The sequence below is a fragment of the Oncorhynchus kisutch genome, linkage group LG7 (genome assembly GCF_002021735.2).
Source record: "Oncorhynchus kisutch isolate 150728-3 linkage group LG7, Okis_V2, whole genome shotgun sequence".
In the NCBI taxonomy this organism is placed as follows: Eukaryota; Metazoa; Chordata; class Actinopteri; order Salmoniformes; family Salmonidae; genus Oncorhynchus; species Oncorhynchus kisutch.
In genome coordinates this window covers 42,968,106-42,985,136 of record NC_034180.2, presented here as the reverse complement: position 1 = coordinate 42,985,136, position 17,031 = coordinate 42,968,106, and the positions used below count along the sequence as shown (strand labels likewise).

General features: G+C 42.9%; 1 protein-coding gene across 1 annotated transcript in view; it reads right to left on the bottom strand.

Annotated features, from left to right (window-relative positions):
* The window catches only part of LOC109894638 (proenkephalin-A-like), a 46,060-nt gene that overhangs the window by 24,268 nt on the left and 4,761 nt on the right, over positions 1–17,031 (bottom strand). The window contains exon 2 of the mRNA XM_020488253.2: positions 135–299. Coding sequence (XP_020343842.1) covers positions 135–260 — 126 coding nt within the window. The 5' untranslated portion in view covers positions 261–299. The remainder of the gene's footprint in view (positions 1–134; positions 300–17,031) is intronic.

The window sequence follows — 17,031 nt, the reverse complement described above, 5'->3', positions numbered from 1 at the left end:
AGTTAACAGGAGGCTGTGTGTTGAAGTTGATCTCGGTAGGGCAGGATGTGGCTGAGGCAGGGGTAGGCAGGGACAGACAGAAGGATAGAGATAATGGGATGGAGTGATAGTAGGGCTTTAATATGGACCCTCACCAGTGTGTTGAAGTTGATCTCCTGCGGCAGGATGCGGCCACAGGCCAGGCAGTCCCCATGGCATTCACTACAGTGTCCCGGGACACACAGACACAGCAGCAGCAGGGACCAGAGAGGGGTCTTCATGGTCCTCAGTATTCTAACTATGGAGACAATAGGGACAGCCTGGGACAGGATAGGGGAGAGAGATCAGAAGTCAATTCACTGTCTTCTGTTCAGTCATAATTTACTGTGAACAACCAGACTGAAATAGAGGAGGGGGGAGGGAAAGACAGAGAGAGAGAGAAAGGGAGAGAGAGAAGAGGAGAGAAAGGGAGCGAGAGAGAGAGAGAGAGACAGACATACAGGACCGCCCGATAAGATAAGTGAAAAACACTAATGCCTTTGTTTGTCTGGGTGTGGTATCGTTTAACCCCCCCCTCCCCCCCCGAACTCCCCCGTATTGACAGCGACGAAAGAAAAACAACAGCTGTTTGTACCTCATTAAACAGACTCATCATCGCCTTAATTGAAGTCTGAATTAGTCCTTCTTGCAGGGAGCACAACAGCCAAAAGAAACAGAGTGATTTACAAGGGATTCTTTGTTTTACTGGTTAGTCATCAGGAAGAGATGGGAGACGTGGAGACATAGAGAGAGAGGAATCCGAAGCTGTGTTGCACTTGTAACAAATAGAGAACAAGGAATAATGTACATGCACACAGACACACACAAGCATTAAATCTTGCGGGCACACCATCTTTATCTCAGTGATTCAAACACATATGCATTATGCCCAAAACTGCAATTAATAGGTGTGTATCTATTATGGAATATAAATAATTAGAGCATAAACATGTTTGGCATGAACATTCTTTTTACCCCAATTTTGTGGTATCCAATTGGTAGTAGTTACTGCAAAGTAATTGTCTCATCACTGCAAATCCCGTACAGACTCAGGCGAGGCAAAGATCAAGAGCCATGCATCCTCCGAAACACAACCCAACCAAGCCGCGCTGCTTCTTGACACAATGCACATCCAACTCGGAAGCCAGCCGCACCAATGTGTCAGACGAAACACCGTACACCTAGCAACCTGGTCAGCGTGCACTGTGCCCGGCCCGCCACAGGAGTCACTAGTGCACAATGAGACAAACTGGCCAATGCTGGCCAAACCCTCCCTAACCCAGACAACGCTGGGCCAATTGTGCGCCACCCCCTGGGCCTCCCGGTCACGGCTGGCTGCAACAGATCCTGGGCTCGAACCCAGATGGCACAACTAGCACTGCGATGCAGTGCCTTAGACCACTGCGCCACCCCCTGGGCCTCCCGGTCGCGGCTGGCTGCAACAGATCCTGGGCTCGAACCCAGATGGCACAACTAGCACTGCGATGCAGTGGCTTAGACCACTGCGCCACCCCCTGGGCCTCCCGGTCGCGGCTGGCTGCAACAGATCCTGGGCTCGAACCCAGATGGCACAACTAGCACTGCCTTAGACCACTGCGCCACCCCCTGGGCCTCCCGGTCGCGGCTGGCTGCAACAGATCCTGGGCTCGAACCCAGATGGCACAACTAGCACTGCGATGCAGTGGCTTAGACTACTGCGCCACCCGGGAGGCCCTGGCATTAACATTTGAATCATACTGAAAGTTGTAATTAATTTTCTGTAATGATGGGGTAACAATGATTCACTTTTATCACTCATTTCCTGAGAGTAGCATACCTAAACTCATTTAAACTAGTTTATCATAGAAAAACGACAGTTGGATAAGGATTTTTGGTATTTTATTAGGGTCCCAATTAGCTGTTGCAAAAGCAGCAGCTACACTTCCTGGGGTCCAACACAAAACATGAAACATAATACAGAATGACATAATACAGAATGACATAATACAGAATGACATAATACAGAACATCATTAGACAAGAACAGCTCAAGGACAGAACTACATTGTAAGAAGGCAAACAGCCTCCATATCAATGCATACAGTCAAACTAAATAGGTCAAATAGGGGAAAGGCTTTGTGTCGCTAGGTGTTGCTTTATCAATTTTTTTAAACCAGGTTTGCTGTTTATTTGAGCAATATGAGATGGATGGAAGTTCCATGCAATTAGGGCTCTATATAATATTATACACTTTCTTGAATTTGTTCTGTATTTGGAGACTCTATGTCACTCCATTGAGTGCAGTACAAGACAGTGCCTGTATTTCATTAACAATCTATAGCAGTTCTCTCCAACCCTAGAACAGCTAAAGAAAGTCTGGCAGTGGCAAGTGATTATAAAGTACGGGAGTGAATTAAGAATACTATACGCAGGGATCTGGCAGGGAGGACAAAGGAGGGGTTGGCGATGGTGTGCTCTTAAAACCACCTTATTGATTTTTATCAGTATATGGACTGTTTGATAGACCAAGGACCATACAGTATATGGACTGCGTGATAGACCAAGGACCATACAGTATATGGACTGTTTGATAGACCAAGGACCATACAGTATATGGACTGCGTGATAGACCAAGGACCATACAGTATATGGACTGTTTGATAGACCAAGGACCATACAGTATATGGACTGTTTGATAGACCAAGGACCATACAGTATATGGACTGTTTGATAGACCAAGGACCATACAGTATATGGACTGTTTGATAGACCAAGGACCATACAGTATATGGACTGTTTGATAGACCAAGGACCATACAGTATATGGACTGTTTGATAGACCAAGGACCGTACAGTATATGGACTGCGTGATAGACCAAGGACCATACAGTATATGGATTGTTTGATAGACCAAGGACCATACAGTATATGGACTGTTTGATAGACCAAGGACCATACAGTATATGGATTGTTTGATAGACCAAGGACCGTACAGTATATGGACTGTTTGATAGACCAAGGACCGTACAGTATATGGACTGTTTGATAGACCAAGGACCATACAGTATATGGACTGTTTGATAGACCAAGGACCGTACAGTATATGGACTGTTTGACAGACCAAGGACCATACAGTATATGGACTGCGTGATAGACCAAGGACCATACAGTATATGGACAGTTTGATAGACAAAGGACCATACAGTATATGGACTGTTTGATAGACCAAGGACCATACAGTATATGGACTGTTTGATAGACCAAGGACCATACAGTATATGGACTGCGTGATAGACCAAGGACCATACAGTATATGGACTGTATATGGCAGGGGTAATCAAAACCCAGCCTGGAGGTCTGGAGTGCCCTGCTGGTTATCTTTTCTACCTGGTAGGTAATACATTCTTGATTGTTGTCACTGGTTGGCCAGAAAGTCCACTAAACTGGTGTCTCCGGTATGAATCAGTCCGTGATTATCTGGCTCGAAGGCGCTAGTGAAGGCACTGGAAAAAGGAAAGAAAGGCTGAAAATCACTAGTACTTCTAGACGCAAGGTCTGGATGTGAGAAAAGGGGACATGGGATTGAAATGAGATATGAGATGCCCAAGGAGTTAACACTGTACTCTTGATTTATTCAACCTTTATTTTGACAGGGAGTCATGTCTTACCAAGGCCTCTTTTCCAGGTGAGCCTTGTCACTATTAAATATACACATCAATACAATACGAAAAGCACAACAGAGATTCAAAACACAGTCATAGAAAACAAACCCATTTTACATGAAACATGTCCTCAATCTGCAGTCTGAAATGCCCTAGAGGCACAAAATCATCCAATTTTAGGGGTTTGGAGATTTTCACTCTTCACTCGGCAACAAGTGCTCTTACCTAGTCAGTAAAACGGTTTATTGTATGCTCGTTGCAAGGGTAGCTCATCCAGATACATTCCTGATAAGAAATAGCGAGACTCCCTCGATGAGAGTTCATTACTAGACAAAAGCAGCCATGCCAGTATCAGTGTTAAATACCATTGGGTCTGAGCCACTTATAGGATTGACAAATGAGCCGTGTGCTGAAAGCACCATTGGGTTCTCAAACTCCATTGAGCACCCGTGTGTGTGTGTGTGTGTGTGTGTGTGTGTGTGTGTGTGTGTGTGTGTGTGTGTGTGTGTGTGTGTGTGTGTGTGTGTGTGTGTGTGTGTGTGTGTGTGTGTGTGTGTGTGTGTGTGTGTGTGTGTGTGTGTGTGTGATGGTGTGGTATGGTGGGACAAGGGGTTTTCCAGCGTTTTGTGTTATCATTGCACTTATTAGCCTTTAAAGTAGAGGGAGAGGCCTAGACAGACAAAAAAAATGGCCATGCGTAAATAATCCGGATTTAACACTGTCCTCGAGATTAGTCATTCGTTTTACATTTCCTAGCCTTGATGAGGACACTGCGGTAATGATAAAAGTGTTAAGAGAACAACAGAGAAATAGAAGACTGATGACGTCACCGGAACCACAGAATCAGAATGGATTCTAATTCAAATTCTTTGTCCGGAACATTCTTCTGTGGAAAAGCATTGTGTGTCTAACATGGTGAACGTTCAAGACCAGAACATACAGCATAATCACATAGCTAGAACTGAAATGGAATTCAAGTTGGTATACTAGAGCCAGAGAGACAGAGAGTGAAGGAGGGATTTGCGTTTTGCCAATGTTGGTGCATAACAGCATACCATTCAACATCTTTGAGATAGAGACATTATTTTTGATATTTTTTTACTTAGACATCCAAAGTCAGACAGCATATTGCCAGGCACAATACTGTATTGTCTATTCTTTCCCCAGTGTTTGGAGAGTTTGTCCTGGAGCTCTCATTCTATCCTTCACACCTCCAGCCCCTCTTCAGGTCCCCCTCTCCAGGTCCCCCTCTTCAGGTCCCCCTCCCCACATCCCCCTCTCCATATCCCCCTCTCCACATCCCCCTCTCCAGGTCCTCCTCTCCACACCCCCCTCTCCAGGTCCCCCTCCCCACATCCCCCTCTCCATATCCCCCTCTCCACATCCCCCTCTCCAGGTCCTCCTCTCCACACCCCCCTCTCCAGGTCCCCCTCCCCACATCCCCCTCTCCATATCCCCCTCTCCACATCCCCCTCTCCAGGTCCTCCTCTCCACACCCCCCTCTCCAGGTCCCCCTCCCCACATCCCCATCTCCAGGTCCTCCTCTCCACATCCCCCTCTCCATGTACCCCTCTCCAGGTCTCCCTCTCCAGGTCCTCCTATCCACATCCCCCTCTCCAGGTCCTCCTCTCCACCTCCCCTCTCCAGGTCCTCCTCTCCACATCCCCCTCTCCACATCCCCCCCCTCCGGGTCCTCCTCTCCAGGTCCCCCTCTCCCGATAACCCAGCTGTAATCGTTTAATTAACTGGCTTATTACTGAGGAAGTCACTTAATTAAACACAGTAATTGGGTCAATCCATAAGACTGCCAAATAGCCAGGCTGCTTAATAGTCAATTTATGGTACCCAAACTATCTGCACTGACTCTATCTTGCACTGACCCTACGCACACTCACTAGACTATATATACACACCATATACACACTCACTAGATGATAAATACACACACCATATACAGTACCAGTCAAAAGTTTGGACACACCTACTCATTCAAGGGTTTTTCTTTAATTTAACTAGTGAAGACATCAAAACTATGAAATAATACATATTGAATCATGTAGTAACCAAAAAAGTGTTAAACAAATCCAAATATATGTTATATTTTAGATTCTTAGTAGCCACCCATTGCCTTGATGACAGCTTTGCACAGTCTTGGCATTCTCTCAACCAGCTTCACAAGGAATGCTTTTCCAACAGTCTTGAAGGAGTTCCCACATATGCTTAGCACTTGTTGGCTGGTTTACCTTCACTCTGCGGTCCAACTCATCCCAAACCATATCAGTTGGTTGAGGTCGGGTGATTGTGGAGGCCAGGTCATCTGATGCAGCACTCCATCACTCTCCTTCTTGGTCAAATTGCCCTTACTCAGTCTGGAAGTGTGTTCTGGGTTATTGTCCTGTTGAGAAACAAATGATAGTCCCAGATGGGATGGCATTTCACTGCAGAATACTGTGGTGGCCATGCTGGTTAAGTGTGCCTTGAATTCTAAATAAATCACTGACAGTGTCACCAGCAAAGCACCATCACATCTCCTCCATCTGGCCTACATGGTTAAATAAAGGTGAAATATATATATTTTTTAAATGCTTCACGGTGGGAACGACACATGTGGAGATCATCCGTTCACCTACTCTGCGTCTCACAAAGACACGGTGGTTAGAACCAAAAATCTCAAATTTGGACTCATCAGACCAAAGGACCGATTTCCACCAGTCTAATGTCCATTGCTCGTGTTTCTTGCCCCAAGCAAGTCTCTTCTTCCGATTGCTGTCCTTTAGATGTGGTTTCTTTGCAGCAGTTCGACCACGAAGGCCTGATTCTCCTCTGAACAGTTGATGTTGAGATGTCTGTTATTTGAACTCTTTGAAGAATTTCTTTAGGCTGCAATCTGAGGTGCAGTTAACCCTAATGAGCTTATCCTCTGCAGCAAAGGTACCTCTGGGTCTTCTTTTCCTGTGGCAAATTGATCAGAAATACAGCGTAGACATGGATTATTGTATGACTATTGTAGCTGGAAACGGCTGATTTGTTATGGAATATCTACATAGGCCCATTATCAGCAACCATCACTCCTATGTTCCAATGGCAAGTTGTGTTAGCTAATCCAAGTTTATAATTTTAAAAGGCTAATTGATCATTAGAAAACCCTTTTGCAATTATGTTAGCATAGCTGAAAACTATTGTCCTGATTAAAGAGCATTGGCCTTCTTTAGGCTAGTTGAGTATCTGGAGCATCAGCATTTGTAGGTTCAATTACAGGCTCAAAATGGCCAAAAACAAAGAACGTTCTTCTGAAACTCATCAGTCTATTCTTGTTCTGAGAAATGAAGGCTATTCCATGTGAGAAATTGCCAAGAAAATGAAGATCTTGTACAATGCTGTGCACTACTCCCTTCACAGAACAGCGCAAACTGTCTCTAACCAGAATAGAAAGAGGAGTGGGAGGCCCCGGTGCACAACTGAGCAAGAGGACAAGTACATTACAGTGTAATGAAAAAAATGAAAAGATGCTGGAGGAGTGGTTGAAGCCATCTGTCAAGCATGGTGGAAGCAATGTAATGGTCTGAGGGTGCTTTGGTGGTGGTAAAGTGGGAGATTTGTACAGGGTAAAAGGGATCTTGAAGAATGAAGGCTATCACTCAATTTTGCAGCGCAATGCCATACCCTGAGGATGGCGCATAATTGGAATCAATTTTCTCTATTAACAGGACAATGACCCAAAGCACAGCTCCAAACTATGCAATAACTATTTAGGGAAGAAGCAGTCAGCTGGTATTCTGTCTATAATGGAGTGGCCAGCACAGTCACCGGATCTCAAACCTATTGAGCTGTTGTGGGAGCAGCTTGACTGTATGCTACATAGAAAGTGCCCAACAAGCCAATCCAACTTGTGGGAGGTGCTTCAGGAAGCATGGGGGGACATTTCTTCAAATTACTTCAACAAATTGACAGCTAGAATGCCAAAGGTCTGCAAGGCTGTAATCGCTGCAACTAGAATGCCAAAGATCTGCAAGGCTGTAATCGCTGCAACTAGAATGCCAAAGGTCTGCAAGGCTGTAATCGCTGCATCTAGAATGCCAAAGGTCTGCAAGGCTGTAATCGCTGCAACTAGAATGCCAAAGGTCTGCAAGGCTGTAATCGCTGCAACTAGAATGCCAAAGGTCTGCAAGGCTGTAATCGCTGCAACTAGAATGCCAAAGGTCTGCAAGGCTGTAATCGCTGCAACTAGAATGCCAAAGGTCTGCAGGGCTGTAATCGCTGCAACTAGAATGCCAAAGGTCTGCAAGGCTGTAATCGCTGCAACTAGAATGCCAAAGGTCTGCAAGGCTGTAATCGCTGCAACTAGAATGCCAAAGGTCTGCAAGGCTGTAATCGCTGCAACTAGAATGCCAAAGGTCTGCAAGGCTGTAATCGCTGCAAATCGAGGATTCTTTGATGAAAGCAGTTTGTAGGACACAATTATTATTTAAATTGAAAATCATTATTTATAACGTCTTGACTATATTTCCTATTCATTTCATGTATGTTGTAAGTGACCCCAAACTTTTGAATTGTAGTGAATATTTTTTTAATATTTAACCTTATTTAACTAGGCAAGTCAAATAAGAACAAATTATTACTGACAATGGTGGCCTACACCGGCCAAACCCCGACGATGCTGGGCCAATTGTGCGCCGCCCTATGGGACTTCCAATCACGGCCGGTTGTGTGTAGTGACGCCTCTAGCACTGAGATGCAATGCCTCAGACCACTGCACCACCCAGGAGCCCCAGGACTAATATGGACTTGGTCTTTTACCAAATAGGGATATCTTCTCTATACCACCCCTACCTTGTCACAACACAACTGATTGGCTCAAATGCATTAAGAAGGAAAGAAATTAACAGACACACCTGTCTGCATTCCAGGTGACTAACTCATGAAGCTGGTTGAGAGAATGTCTAGAATGTGAAAAGCTGTCATCAAGGCAAAGGGGGCAACTTCAAATATAACATATATTTTGATTTGTTTAATACTTTTTTGGTTACAACATGATTCCATATGTGTTATTTTATAGTTTTCATGTCTTCACTATTATTCTGCAATGTAGAAAATAGTAAAAATAAAGAAAAACCCTGGAATGAGTAGGTGTGTCCAGACTTTTGACTGGTACTGTATATATATTCTTGTGTATTTTATTTTATTGCTCATGCTACTATTTTATTATTATTTTAAAACTCGGTATTGTTCAAACTCTGCATTTGTTGGCAAGGGCTCGTAAGCAAGCATTTCACGGTAAAATTTACACCAGTTGTATTCGGCGTATGTAAGCAACTTTTTCTTAATTTGATTTGATTCATCAAAGTTCTCTGGTGAATCTGACTGCTAGACCTGCTAATAATAACCTAGGAATCCTCCACAGGGTCTGTGTCTCTCCTGACTGTCTGTACCCATTACAGCAGGGATGTGCAACACCAGTCCTCGGAGGCCAGAGTGGTCACACCTTTTCCGCATCCCTAGCAAACACATCTGATTAAATTAATTGCATTCTAAACTGAAGATCATGATTCTTGGAGTCAGGTTTGTTAGCTGGGACTGGGTCAAAAGTGTGACACGAATCAGGCCCCTGAGGACTGGAGTTGCCCACCCCTACACTACACTCATCCCTATGAGCAAAAGATGTTGAAAATACGTCTTTTTGGTATTTTAACATCTTGTGCTCATTGGAATAGTAATAGGACCAGTATATTCATTGATGGAGTAGACCGATCAGTTATAATCACTAATAATGTTGACCATTTCAAATTATAGTAGATTGTAAACACATTGCATCAACTTTATATCCAGTGTGGTGACTGTGGTCTGTGTCTAAAACATTTCAACCTCATGACTTCAATGGTCAAATAAAGAAAAGATAGTAGGATAGAATGGTACTGAGAGGAAATGAATAACCTCAACCTTAACCGAGACTGTCAGTCAAGACGATATACCACACATCAGCCTCCTCATCAATACTATACACCTCTAACTCTATCAATAAAATACATCACTATCTTACTCCTCTTCTATCACCATCAACAGTCTATTATCTGTCCCTTAATGTCTTCCACCCCGCAAACCCACGTCAGTATTGGTCCCACAGCACCACAGATCAATATAGAGATGGATTAATATAAATTTAGAGATCTCCTCCAATGCTTTCACCATCCACGTAATCAATGGCTGGTTAAGGCTAGCAAGGGATACATCTCGATTAATGGGTTTCAACCCATCAGGAGTAACTCTATTATATGTGTCAGTTGAGGAAACTAAGGGTCACAAGGCCCGCTCACACACACACGAATGCAAGCACACACACACACACACGCACACACATCAGTCATGAGACAGTGACTAGGCCATTTGATCAGATTGACAGCCATGTTGATACAGTACACATCCCAGTCACCCAGCTGGCTGTGGGCAGAGTGTATTATAGTATTTATTAGGGTGTATATTCACCTACCGTTGTTGATGGATCAAATGTGACATGTGATTATAACTTTGTCACCAAGCCACAGGCCAACAACAGTCGTCAGAGACAGCACACAGTCGTCAAAGCTTGTGGCAAATAATTCCCATGTATTCATTACAACTGGCAAGTACATTTGACATTTTTTACGTTGAGCTTTGTCACAATATGAAGACCAAATACATTTTCAATACTTTTCAGTACTAGCAGCCCACCTGATTCAAATGTTTCACTAATCCACAAGCACAGGTTCAGTTACAGTAGGTGGAATGGAGGGGCTCGAGCACCGATCTATCACAAACCTCACCACATCATAAACTCACACCCCGTTCACACTATCACCAAACCACTCATCATTCTACCATCATTGACACCATCATTCTACCATCATTGACACCGTCATTCCAACATCCTTGACACCATCATTCCACCGTCATTGGCACATCATTCCACCATCATTAACACCATCATTGACACCATCATGCCACAATCATTGGCACACCATTCCACCATCATTGACACCGTCATTCACCATTATTCACCATCATTGACACCACCATTCCACCCTCATTGACACCACCATTCCCCATCATTGACACCACCATTCCCCATCATTGACACCATCATTGACACCATCATTCCACCACCATTGACACAGAATTCCACCATCATTTCACCATCATTGACACAGCATTCCACCATCATTTCACCATCATTGACACAGCATTCCACCATCATTTCACCATCATTTACACAGCATTCCACCATCATTTCACCATCATTGACACAGAATTCCACCATCATTGACACCATCATTCCAACATCATTGATAGCATCAGTCACCATCATTCCACCATAATTGACACCATTGTTGACGCCATCATTCCACCATCATTGACACCGTCATGCCACCATCCTTGACGCCATCATTCCACCATTATTAATACAAAAAATATGATCTGTGATGTGCTAGATGCATTGTTAAAGATTGATATAAAAATAATCCACTGGGGCTGATATGCTTGAACCATTGTTGCTGCAGCTCTCTGGCCCCCTGGTTGTTGAATCTTTAACACATGTTTTACCTGACGATTATATCTGGTACTATCCCCAAGGTTTGGAAGGCGGCCCATGTACTCCCCCTTCACAAAGGTGGTGAACTCTGTGATCTAAATAATTACCGCCCTATTTCTAAACCTTCTTGCCTAGCTAAAATATTAGAATCCTTGATTAATTTTCAGCTAAGATCTTTCTTATCTTTGAATGTATTCTAAATGTGCATCAGTCAGGTTTTAGACCAAGTCATAGCTCTATCTTTGCTGCTGTAAAGGTTTTCCTCCTCCTCGTCTGAAGAGGAGAGGCGAGAAGGATCGGAGGACCAATGCGCAGCGTGTAAGTGTCCATGGTTTTTTAATAAGAGAAACTCAAACATGAACACACTACAAAACAATAAACGTGGCAAAACCCAGTCCTAGCAAAACCCAGTCCTAACAAAAAAACTGTCCTAACTGGTGCAGAGAACACAGAGACAAGAAACAACCACCCACAAATCCCAACACAAAACAAGCTACCTAAATATGGTTCCCAATCAGAGACAATGACTAACACCTGCCTCTGATTGAGAACCATATCAGGCCAAATATAGAAATAGACAAACTAGAAACACAACATAGAATGCCCACTCAGCTCACGTCCTGACCAACACTAAAACAAGGAAAACACAAAAGAACTATGGTCAGAACGTGACAGCTGCATCCTTAATTATAAATAATGTGGTTGTATGGACAAAAGGCAACATTGTGCTGACTCTTCATTGACCTGTCAAAGGCTTTTGATACTGTTGATCACTCACTGCTAATTCAGAGGCTTTCCTCAATTAGCCTAGACCTGGCTGCATGTAACTGGTTTAAAAATTACTTGACAGATATAAGTCAATGTGTATCTACTGATGGTGTTAAATCAGGTTTCCTGGATATTACGAAAGGTGTCCCGCAGGGGTCAATTCTGGGTCCTGTATTTTTTACAGTTTATATTAACAACTTGTCTGTACATTTTTTTTTACCTGCACTTGTATGCCGATGATACTGTTGTGTAAGCTATTGCCCCCAAAGTTTACCAGGCTCTATCTGAACTACAGCCTGCCTTCATTGTATTACAGAAAAACTTTATTGACCTGAAATTAGTGTTGAATGCAGGTAAAATTAAGTATACGTTGTTCTTTAGAGCGCATAAAAATAACAATGATGATTTAAGCATATGTACTTTAGATCGTGTTCCTGCTTACAAATATCTGGATAGATGAAACGCTGTCTTTTAAACATAAGAATGAGTGTGGTTTTGTCACAAGAGCTCTTATAGGACCAAGACATAAATAATAATATAATAATAATCAACCATTTTGCTTTTTATTTAACCATTACACATAAAACCTTATTTACTCATCGAAATTTGTGAATAACTCACCATAGGTTAATGAGAAGGTTGTGCTTGAAAGGATGCACATAACTCTACAATGTTGGGTTGTATTGGAGAGAGTCTCAGTCTTAAATCATTTTCCACACAGAGTCTGTGCCTGTATTTAGTTTTCATGCTAGTGAGGGCTGAGAATCCACTCTCACATAGATACGTGGTTGCAAAGGGCATCGGTATCTTAACAGAGCAATTTGCCAAGGCATGATAATCTGAGAGCAGCCCAATCCAGAAATCTGGCAGTGGCTTCTGATTAAATCCAATTTTCTCAGAACCACTTGTTGCAATTTTGATGAGGCTCTCTTGTTCAGATATCGATAAGTGGACTGGAAGCAGGGCATGAAAGGGATAACGAATACAGTTGTTTGTGTCATCCATTTTGGGAAAGTACCTGTGTAATTGCGCACCCAACTCACTCAGGTGCTTCGCTATATCACATTTGACATGGTCCGTAAACTTGAGTTCATTTGCACACAAAAAAATCCTACAATGATGGAAAGACCTGTGTGTTATCCTTGTTAATGAAGACAGAGAAGAGCTCCAACTTCTTAGTCAGCCTCAATTTGGTCCCACACATTGAATATAGTTGCTGACATTCCCTATCATCCAGATTCAGATCATTCAGGTGAGAAAAAACATCACCCAGATAGGCCAGTCGTATGAGAAACTCATCATCATGCAAGTGGTCAGACAAATGAAAATTATGGTCAGTTAAGAAAACTTTAAACTCGTCTCTCAATTAAAGAAACGTGTCAATACTTTGCCCCTTGATAACCAGCGCACTTCTGCATGTTGCAAAAGTGTTACGTGGTCGCTGCCCACATCATTGCATGGTGCAGAAAATACACAAGAGTTCAGGGGCCTTGTTTTAAAACCTGTCTAGGACATACATCCCGCTAGGGGAACGTTTGGCCGGAAATTGCCTGATATGTCATTATTAAAAGTAGGGGGGTAGCCTTAACAGGTTTTAACAAAGTTAACCATTTTCACTGTAGTGTCCAAAACGTCTTTCAAGCTGTCAGGCATTCCCTTGTCAGCAAGAGCCTCTCGGTGGATGCTGTAGTGTACCCAAGTGGCGTCGGGAGCAACTGCTTGTACTCGCGTTACCTCTCCACTATGTGTCCTGTCATGGCTTTTGTGCCATCAGTACAGATACCAACATGAGCAGCAGCTACGTTTGGCTACATACAGACCGTTAGTGGAATTCCTGCAAGAGAGTAACGGTTAATGTGATTGGATGTTAATTATTTGACAAGGCTACCTGTATTTGACATTGTGTTGTATTTTTCGCTGAACACAAGATGGTTTAAATTTATTTTTGTCAGTGAAATGAGGCTACTCAGGCGAGAAGAAAAACTCACCCAAATCTATACTATAAAATATAAATGGACTGTTTAAAAATGTGAAGAAAAGAATGTGAATCCCATTTTTATTTGGCATACCCCCAATGGCATTGCGCGTAACCCTGGGAATACCTGCTCTACATAGACATGTCTTATATGTGCAGAAAGCTTAAATTCTTGTTAATCTCACTGCACTGTCCAATTTACAGGAGCTGTTATTATTCCACTATCATTAACACCATCAGGCGCATTTCATCCATCACTAAAAGTCAATGAAGATGAACCCACAATCTGAACCGACTGACAAATATAGAAAATTCTTCTTTGTATTTGAGTCACACTGACTCCAAATGACCCTGCCAAGGTGAGAACATTGGGAACATGATGTGAAAATCTGTCAATAAACCATAATATAATAATTAACCTAACATAGTAGGTGTAAAAGAAACACCTGAAACTAGATCCCCTACATACTGGTCTTTAGGAGAAGGAAAAAAACTGTCAGGGGAGGTTCTCTTCTGCTCTGTTTAACCAATCCAGTAAATGTGGTGAAGGAGTAGATGCAGGCTCTTTTTCCAACTCCCCTGAAATCTGGAACATCCGGTTGTTAGGGACTAGTCAGAGGCTACATTATTATACACTGTCTTATACAGATGTAGGATCTTAATTTGATCACCCTGTTGCAGGCAAACTTTCCTGCATTAGACTTCTAGTGTATTTGAGGTTTCTGACTTGAATTTCCCTTACGAAAAATGTATCAACCCCTACAAAAATGTCCATTGATTATAATCCACATAATAATTCACATTTCCTGTTGTTGTAGGATTATTTTCCTGCTGTAGCAAACTGGCTCAAATTAATATCCTACATCTGTATTTAATAATAATAGCATAACACACCTGACTCAGACCTGCAGTGATGCTGTGAAAGGCAGCTGCAGAGTTGATGTGATGTGACACCCGTGATGTGGCAGACAAAGAACACCCCTGTCAGGAATTGAGTGGGAATCGACACAAAGTCCTCACCCACCGCCGTTTCCCCTCCAAACACATTTTGTCGTGTGTCATCCTGTTCAGCTCCTGTTTTATCCAACAAGGAAGAGCCACTTAGGAGAAAAGAAGAACAACAAGTTTTTTCTTCAGAGAACTGTCTGTGATTATCTGCTTTTCAAGGGAGATTCAGGACTCTTCTCAGTAGGTTGTGTAAACGGGGTTGTGTTCCATTAGGCACAACGTAATGAAAATGAGCGTTCTTATTGGATGAGTTAATGTTGCATGTGCCTATTTCAGTGTTTTAAAACGTTTTCTTCCATTTCGTGCCTATTGAACACATGACCCAGGACACAACTTGTTGGAATGGCTTCTCAATTGGAGCTCTGCGTACTATAGGCATATGCAAAACATTGTGATTTTTTATTTGATTTCTCCCTCAATTCATCTGAGATTTGTAAAACGTATCCAGTATGGCATCCATATTAGGAATGCAGTTTGATGACTTTCTAATAGGGATCGCTTTAGTCTTAATGGGTTCTTTTTTCTCAAGCAGAGTGGTTGCCTTGTGCTGCTGGTAGTAGTACTATACAACTGATCCACAACTATACGGGAGGGTTTCCAACAACTGTACAACTGTTACAAACTAGCGTAACATACACCATGTCACTGACATAACTCCAGAGTAGAACGTATCCTGGTCCTTTATCTGATGCTGAAGCCGTTCAAACGGTTGCACAGAAGAACAACAGAGAGCTGATCAAGAGCTAATTTCACAGTTTCCTCGAATCTGTGTCGTGCCGGATGGGGAGAGCTTTGAATTATTTTGCCCCCAGGTCTGAGGAGGCCGCATCTAATTGTCTTGAAATCCCTTTAAAATCCCATTTACACACTCCTCTCTCTTTCTCTCTCTTTCACACACACACACACACACGCACATGCACACGCACACGCACAAGCACACACACACACACACACTCTCTTTATCTCTTTCTCTGTGTCTAATCAGAAGACGCAGACTAAGTGGAGAAAACCCTTTCCCTGAGACGATATTATCCGTCTACTGGGTTTCACCCTGGGTCGTCTGTGCACCGTAAAGCTGTAAAAGCCCACTGAGCTAAAGGCTAAGCATTTGCTTAGGGAGCTAACGCAAGCCTAATTTGAAACACAGCGTATATATGGATTATTTTCTGAGAAAACTAAAAGGCTAATTTGATTGAGTAGATTTCCATTGTGCTCTGAAACCTCTATCTATAATGAAGTTTGACCGATAGCAGCTCCAGTCAATGTGTAGCTTTGAACCTGACCTCCTGGGTCCCTCTGTGCCTTCACCTCTCTCTGGAATCCGCAATATTCACCCCCCGATTAGCCTTTATCTCCCATGGGGCAGCTAGCCATGTACAGCTTAAACCTATAATCAGTTGAAAGCTAATCCTGATTGACTCCTTTGAACAAACCCAAATTGATATTGACTGATATTCAAAGAAAAACACCTCCGTCAAACCACTGTTCAACCAGGTATGGAATAAGCCTTTAAAATAATCTAGGTAACCAGGTGTAGATTACGTTTATAATCAAAGCAAATTAAAAGACAGGAATTAAACTGATCCCGATTAACCCAGTATTGGCTTTAGTAAGGAACATATTATAATTTCTAAAAGAAACCATGTACATCAAAATGCAGACAATTCTGATTCTATGTCAAATGAATGACAGAGAAACAAAAACTACAAATGTGGGATCTTAATTTTAACCAGTATTTAAACCTCAAATACACTACAGGTTTTACATTTCCTGCATTGCAGGAATGGTATCCTGCAGCTGGGTGATCACATTAAGATCCTACATTTGAATAGGACCCTGAGCACCTCACTAGCACTCTAGTGGGTTGGCGCCCCCCCCCCCCCCCCCATTGGGTTGTGCCATGGCGGAGATCTTTGTGGGCTATACTCGGCCTTGTCTCAGGATGGTAAGTTGGTGGTTGAAGATATCCCTCTAGTGGTGTGGTGGCTGTGCTTTGGCAAAGTGGGTGAGGTTATGTCCTTCCTGTTTGACCCTGTCCAGGGGTATTATCGGATGGGG